We start from the raw sequence: 7,444 nt of genomic DNA, 5'->3' as shown, positions 1-7,444 counted from the left end.
TGTCTGATGAATACAAAAGAAAGCCACAGGAACTACTTTATTATAACTATCTATTGTGCAGAACATATTACTGCAAAAACATCACATATTATAAAGAGCTGTGAAAAAGAAAGAAACCTGTTTCAGTTCTAAGGTTCTCTGTATAAACACGAACGATTTCACCTCTAACATGTATTAAAATGAGGTATATATATATATATATATAATGTCAGATACACAACAACACCTGACATATTTCACTGAGCCAAAGTGCAGAAGCGATTTGTGCAAAACTAAGCGCAGCCTTACTGCTTCTATAGGAATTGAGAGGGTAAGCAGCAGCCAGGTGCTGATAATCAAACACACTTGATTAAGTGATCATAAGCAAGAGTGAGCCCCTCCATAAAAGCAGGAGTCTTAGCAATTTGCTGGTCTGCCGCAATCAGGTGTGTGTTAATGCAATGTCAAGGAGGAACGGTGTCTGTGCTGTCTTAGAGCAGCAATTTCTGCTACCCATATGGGAAGGGTCATAAGGCCAAACAATATAAAGTCCATCATTCTACAGTTATAAAGATTACTCACAAGTGGAAAACATTCAAGACTGTTGGCAATCTTCCCAGGACTGGACCTCCCAGCAAATTCACCCCAAGGTCAGTTAGCATGCTAAATTTTAAAGCTCATGCCAGTACAGTTTGGAAAAAGGAAAAAAAAAACATGAACATGAAGTATGGCTTGTTTGGAAATTTTGCCAGAAGATGGGACTCTGTAAAAGGAGCATGGCAGCACAGCTTAGGCCTGCAAAGCTGCATCTGAACAAACTACAAGACTTCTGGAAAATTGTTGTTTGGAAATCTGAGACCAAAGTGGAAATGTTTGGTTCTTATACGGCACTTTTCTTTTCTACTCGACTAACTCAAAGTGCTAAGGGTTCAGTATCTTGTCTGAGGATACTTTGGCATGAAGACTAAAGCAGCCAGGGATCACACCACCCCTAATTTACAGCGGCGTGTTTGGTGAAAGCCAGACACCTCATACCAAGTGTGAAGCACAGTGGTGTAGGGGTGATGATCCACCATGAACTCCCCTCAATACCAAAGTATTCTAAAGTGAAGTCTTTCTGTCTAAAAGATAAAGCCCATGAGTGATACAGGACAATGAGCCCAAGCATAGCAGCACATCTACGACACAATGAATGATAAAGAAACGTGTTACAATGGCCATGCTATTAAGTCATGGTGTGCATGTGATTTTTCTTGTTACGTCTGTATTTTGGTGTGTGCGCGTGCAATGTGTCATGTGCTGTTCATCTGATGTGAGCATTAAAATAATTTTAGAACCTGGTAAAGCCTTTTTAACTGTATGTTGTGATACTTCAAACCTTAGACCTGAAAGAGGGAGTACTTTCTTTGACACACGTTAAGGAAACAAAAAGGAGGACAACATTCCCAGCTGAAACATTAAAGTCATGAATTGGAGCAGACTGTTTCACTTTTCACCTCCAGTGCTCTGCCATTATACTGTATCTCCTAGCAACAGAGACCTGTTTACCTACAAAACCTGCAGAAGACAGAGCGGTGAACAAGCAACCTGGAGTTGCAGGTACGTCCTGGGACTAAGTGGCAGATTTCAGTGCTTTTGTTTTTAGTTTTTTTTTTTTTCTGGGATCATTTATATTCAGGGTGAATGAAAATGGCTGGGGCTTCCTGGAGGATCTCTCTCCACTCATACAGCAATAGACAAAGGCAGCACTTATTGCATTATTTCCTTCTGACTCTGTTCTCATTTATTCAGCAAGCTTCAAATTTGATTGGATGCTACCAAAGCTAAAAACTAAGATGTAACACTTGCTTTTATTTGTGGTTACAGCAGTGTCCGCAGGCCCACAGGATTTTTTTTGCCATCCATCACTGTTGTCAGTGACTGTTTCCATTACAGCAGTCACAGATGGCTGAACAGGGGAGGATTGTCATACCGGCTACTGGAGCAATTGGCAGGAAGGGGAAACTGACCAACAATGCAGTCAAACTCCACAATACTACTTACAAAGTATCTCATGGTGAAGGTGATGAGTGAGACTCTCCAGAGTTTCAGCATAAATCACACTGATTTGCATTCAAATGTGGGTTCTGACAATTTTGATATATCTGTCTTAGACTCAGACAGGATGGGATTCACTTCTTATCTTGGGCGTCCCAGTGAGACAGGCTTTACATCAAACCACAGACCAGCTATATATTACAGGCCTAGTTTGGACCACACTGACAACCCTCAGTTTGGGTAAGTGTCAGGACACTTTTTTTCCCCTGCCCTCTGTTCATCTTTTATAATGGCTGTTTTGGTTCATCATTTTTTAATCTTCTGTAATTAGAGCTCTGCACAGGTTGAAAGCAGATGCTTTTATTTCAGAGTCATGGTATTGTGCAGCTTCTGTCACTGCGGTGGCTTATCAGGATGCTCGACTGTAACTGATCCGCTGATAATGTTATTAGCAAAACCTGTGCTTCTCCTTCAGTGATGAGCAAAGCTCTCTGGTGGCTGGGGGGGGGGCTCTGTAGAGCTAATATTTGTCCAACTTTGACATGTGCAGAAAAGCTAACAGAAGAATCTGAGAAATGTCAATCAAGCTGCACATCTCTGTGAAATCTAATCAGCCAGAATGATTACAGGCACATTGTGGATTTGGATGAATGCTTGCAGATGTCTTTCTCCAAAGCCTCTGCTTCCACGCTTACAGGAACTTTTTCATAGGTCACATTTTTATCATATAGATAAAGAAAAGCACAAGTAGAATGTGGTCACTAACACTGAGCATTTAAATGTATTTATTTTTGGCTGTAATGTGTGAAAATGCTAGAAATTAAAAGTATAAACAGAAGAGGGCTTTGGTAGTGGTGCTCAAGATATTGTACACTCATTGCTGTGCTTATTTTTCACCCACTTATGTTATAGTCACCGGTCTTTATTAAATCAGTATTATTAGCTCTATAAGCTCAGTGGATAAAACGCCATTCACCTCCTCCAGAGTGGAGGCGGATATTGTTTCTTGTTTATCAGAAGTCTTTTTACACTGCCTTAAGTGCAGCTGGTCTTACTGGGATTACTCTTAAAAACACAAAATCTGCATTAAAATACATGAAAACATAAATTAAACACAGCATAAAAAAATACAAATCAAAATGTGAAAGTAATAAAGATGTATGAAACCAGACCTATGCACTTGGGTTATACAGGCAAGTATGAAAGTGTGTGAAAATCTCTGACAGAGTTTCAAAGGATGTAAACAAAGGACTTTAAGTGAGTAGGTGCTTCACTGTAAATTAGATTCCCTGATGCGATGAAAGTCAAAAAAAAAAAAATATATATATATAGCCAGACTGTCTGAATGAAGCGTGCTTGTCTGAAGTGTTACCTCAGACTCGGCTCTGCTTTTGTTTTTCAGACTCTTGCTATCTGACAGCTTTGTCTCTCAAACTAAACAACACTACCAGCCTCCCATCCGCTCTGGATGTTCTGGGTCTTCAACAAACCTCGTTAACAAACCCGGAAACAGCGGCTTCCATCAGCTGAGGATTCAGCCAAAAACCGCATCAGTCGAGGAGAAGGTGAGCTCGGTTTGACAGGACTTAAACACACCGCTTGAAGATGATGGAAAGTGTAATATTATGTTATATACATAAACTTTCTGTTATTTCTTAAATGTTTCCTCAGACAGAATATCAAAGTTCATTTGTGCCTCATCGTCCTACGCCAGCAGGTAATTTAAAGGCTACAATGGAGAACTTTATCTGAACTCAACCTGTTAATTTAGAATTACAAATAATGGAAAACTTTAATAAAATGCCACAGTTTCATTTTGAAAAAGCTAACATTTTTGCTTCAGTTTCTCAGAACCATGTGACTGTAGGTCCTAAAGGAGGGAGTGGTTTCACTAAGGCAGCAGAACGTCAGATTAACACCAGCTTGATTGTGAGTGTTTTTTAAAGGTATTGAAGCTATTCTTAGCTTAGATTTTTATATTCTTCGATTTGTTAATAACTTCTTATTAAGAAATCCAAGTGAAAATGTTGCCTGTGTGTCCAAAACCTGACTTTACATCATGGTTACAAAGGGATTATATTTGTTTTTAACTACATGCTCTATCCAAAAGTTGGGATGCTGTGCAAAATGTAATAAAAACAGAATGAAAATCATAAAAAGCTTGTATAAACTCACTGGCCACTGCATTAGTTGCATCTTACTAGTACAGGGATGGACCCTTTTAGGCCTCAGAGCGGCCTTAGGTCTTCATGGCAAATAGACAATGTTGGAAACATTCATCCGATTTCGGTCCATATTGATGTGATAGAATCACACAGTTGCTGTAGATTTATTCTCTGGACATCCCAAAGATGCCCTACTGGATTGATATCTAATGCCTGTAGAGGAGGCCATTTGAGAACAGAACAGTTGTAATGAGTGGTGGTTTGAGTTACTGTTGCCCACCTTTCATCTTAGAGCCGTTTGGATATTTTCTTTTTTAGGCCATTCTCTATAAACTCTAGAGATGGTTGTGAGGTGGGTAAATCATGCAACATTCAAAGTCGCTTAAATAACCCTTTTCCCTCGTTCTGAAGCTTGGCTACATGTTTAATTACACTGAGTTTCTCCCATGTGATTGGTTGTTTGGGTACTTGTGTTAATCATCAGTTGATCAGGGTGTCCAAGGTGGCTGGTGACTGTGTAATCAAGTATAAAGACAACATGTCAAATGATGAAACTGAGATATTTCAAGCTTTTCAATCTGTGAGTTTTTCTGTATATCTACTTGTAACTGTCAACCTTTGATATTCAGGGTGAACCTCATCAGACTCCCAGCTCAGTGATGAAAACAGACTTCGTGCCACTGTCCCTGCTGCAGGTTGAGCCACACAAAATCTGAATTCATTTGGGGAGTGCAGGGGAAACTTTCATGTATAACTCTGAAGTTTGTTTTGTGTCTCAGGGTACTGAGGCGAAATCGGGCCTGTGCAGCCGTTCTTGCAGAGAAACGGGATTCACACGAGGTGACATCGCTCCCTTGGCCCACCCTGTTAGTGCTGACTTCTTCCCAGTTTTTCTTTACTGTAAAAGCACAACATTAATACTTTTTGTTTTTATTTAATTATTTATTTCTCTCTAATCATCTAGGTCTCTCTTCTGTCGTCGCGCCAGACTAAAACCAAGGCCCCGGTGCCATCTACCATTGGACAAAAGGTTAAATATGTTCGTGCAATAGTTTTTCGCTCTATTTATCAGCACGTTATCTGGATTGTTCAACAACATTTTATTTTTTTTAGGAGCCCACAGGATATCTTCTGAACACTCATAAAAACCAAACTTTTCCTGATGCACCATTTGATCCTTCAGACTTCATCACACATTATAAAAGCAAGTAAGTGTAATTAAGTTAGACAGGAAATGTAAAAATACCTTGGATTTTATGTAACTTAATAAATTGTCACTTTTCACCCTATAACTGTAAAGTGTGTTACACTATTTGACTACCTGCTTATTTTCCAGGTTCTGTCATCGTGATGATCCAGAAAAGTTCAAATCGATGAACTCTTGTCCCAGGATTGTCAGCTCTAAAATGGAAAGTGGCTACAATCTTCGGGATACGGACAGGTATGCATGTTATGCTCATGAAGTTGTATCATACAGATTTCCTTTGACTGACATGACCTAGTTTTATTCTACAGGTACATCCTCAGGGGCTAGACCTTCTCATGCCTGTGATGATACCTGCATTGCTGCTTTGTCACAAATAAAAACTGAAGTTTTTTGTTTGCAGTCTGGCATGTTCCAATAATAAAATCCTTTAAATGCATACAACAAATATGAAAAGCTTTTTTTTTTTTTTTTGAGTGGAAACGTTGCCAGTCAGATGTGTAAATGGTAGAAATCCAAAGAGGGAGTGAACGAGATGATGCATTGTCTTTGACCACCTTACTGTCTCTGACCTACAGAGAATGAGAGGAGTGTAAACTAATGGGAAAAATAATTACAGTCAGGCTGAGTAAGGCACTGATTTCCAAGGACGTCTGTGGTGTGTCAAACTGTTCTGCCACCCACAGCAGAGCCTGGATGAGCAGCAGAGCCTAAACTGAGTAGGAGGCTGAGATTCCACTATTGTGCAGCTACATACTGTGCACCTACTCTGAGCCAACTCTCAGAAACTACATTACATTATCAGTGCAATCCATTCTGCATTATCAATATAATGACTCTTGTGTCAAAACAAGAGATTTTTAACTACGCTGGGTTTTTTGGGGTGTCACCGTAGTATGCATGAAAGATATGTGACATTAACAGCCATAATATACACTTAATTGCATTATCAGTCAGTTGGAGAGATGTGCTTATCTAGTTAGTCAATCACATGCAGCTCCTCTGGGTAAAAACGCCTTGTTGATGCCAGAGATCAGAAGAACGGCTAGACTGCTTCAGGCTGTTATAAATGCAACACTAACTCAACCAATACAACCAAGATATGCAAAAGAGCATCTTCGAATGTGCGGTGTGTCAAATCTTGATACAGATATGGCAGCAAGAAGCTGAGGGAACACAGACTGACCAAAACTAGACAATAGAAGATTAGAAAACATTGCCTGGTTTGAGTTTTGATTGTACTGTGATGCTGGGATGGTAAGGCCAAAGCATGGATCCATCCTGCCTTGTATCAATGGTTCTGGCTGGTGGTGTAATGGTGGGGAGGATATTTTCCTGGTTCCCATTAGGTCCCTAAGTATCAGCTGAGCATTCTTTAAACACCACCTCCTACCCGAGTATTGTTGCTGACCATGTCCATCCCTTTATGATCCCTTTATGTTCCCATCTTCTGATGGATGCTTCCAGCATGATATCATGTGCCATGTCACAAAGCTCAAATCATTTCAAACTGGTTTGCTGAACGCGACACTGGATTCACTGTCTTCAAATAGCCTCCATAGTTGAAGATCTCAATCTAGTAGAGCACCTTTGGAATGTGTTAGACTAGAAGATTTGTAAATTTGTAGCAACTGTGATCCTATCATGTCAATATGGACCACAATCTCAAATGAATGTTTCCAGCAACTTGTTAAAACTATGCCACAAATAATTAAGGCAGATCTGAAGGCAAAAGGGAGATACTGGCAAACATTAGGGTCCAGTGAGTGTGTATGTCAGCCACAGTGATGCAAGACAGGCAATGTCAGTCTGTTGGTTTCTCCACTGATGTAGTGTGGACTGAATTAACTATTTGATTAACTGCCAGGAGGTTTTAATACATTAATTATCCCCAGAGGATGACTTTGACTGATTTTGGAGAGCTCTTAAGATTTTCATCAGATCGAGTTTTTTGTTCAAAACCTACATTTTGTTAGTTTATAATTGGTTTAGAGCAAAGGAAATGTTAGCAAGCCAAAAAGCTGAACTAAGACAAGTTAATACTATAAACAATTCACCC

The 7,444-nt window shown here is 39.8% G+C and overlaps 1 protein-coding gene across 4 annotated transcripts; it reads left to right on the top strand.

Annotated features, from left to right (window-relative positions):
• Nucleotides 1-372: 372 nt before the first annotated feature.
• On the top strand, nucleotides 373-5,824 carry ppp1r32 (protein phosphatase 1, regulatory subunit 32). Of its 4 annotated transcripts, none has more exons than XM_031747493.2 (13): nucleotides 373-629; nucleotides 1,510-1,578; nucleotides 1,846-2,035; nucleotides 2,133-2,256; nucleotides 3,419-3,581; nucleotides 3,688-3,733; nucleotides 3,860-3,945; nucleotides 4,811-4,876; nucleotides 4,961-5,047; nucleotides 5,146-5,211; nucleotides 5,295-5,389; nucleotides 5,518-5,622; nucleotides 5,697-5,824. In XM_031747493.2, the coding sequence occupies exons 3-13, from the start codon at nucleotides 1,924-1,926 to the stop codon at nucleotides 5,713-5,715; spliced, it is 969 nt and encodes a 322-aa protein (XP_031603353.1). In that variant the 5' UTR covers nucleotides 373-629; nucleotides 1,510-1,578; nucleotides 1,846-1,923; the 3' UTR covers nucleotides 5,716-5,824. The 4 variants fall into 4 exon arrangements, with proteins under 4 accessions (XP_031603353.1, XP_031603349.1, XP_031603351.1 ...); XM_031747489.2 differs by having other exon boundaries at nucleotides 375-629; nucleotides 1,846-2,041; XM_031747491.2 differs by having other exon boundaries at nucleotides 375-629; nucleotides 1,482-1,578; nucleotides 1,849-2,041.
• The last annotated feature ends 1,620 nt before the right edge of the window (nucleotides 5,825-7,444 follow it).

Source organism: Oreochromis aureus, linkage group 7 (assembly GCF_013358895.1).
Source record: "Oreochromis aureus strain Israel breed Guangdong linkage group 7, ZZ_aureus, whole genome shotgun sequence".
Classification (NCBI taxonomy): domain Eukaryota; kingdom Metazoa; phylum Chordata; class Actinopteri; order Cichliformes; family Cichlidae; genus Oreochromis; species Oreochromis aureus.
The sequence above is the reverse complement of the archived record's forward strand: the minus strand, read 5'-3'. Positions and strand labels throughout refer to the sequence as shown.

Coding starts and splice junctions, on each gene's coding strand:
- ppp1r32 (XM_031747489.2), top strand. CDS start 1,924: ATGGCTGAACAGGGGAGGATTGTCATACCGGCTACTGGAGCAATTGGC. Junction 2,042..2,132: donor CAAAGTATCTCATGGTGAAG/GTGATGAGTGAG, acceptor TATCTGTCTTAG/ACTCAGACAGGATGGGATTC. Junction 5,390..5,517: donor ATCACACATTATAAAAGCAA/GTAAGTGTAATT, acceptor CTTATTTTCCAG/GTTCTGTCATCGTGATGATC.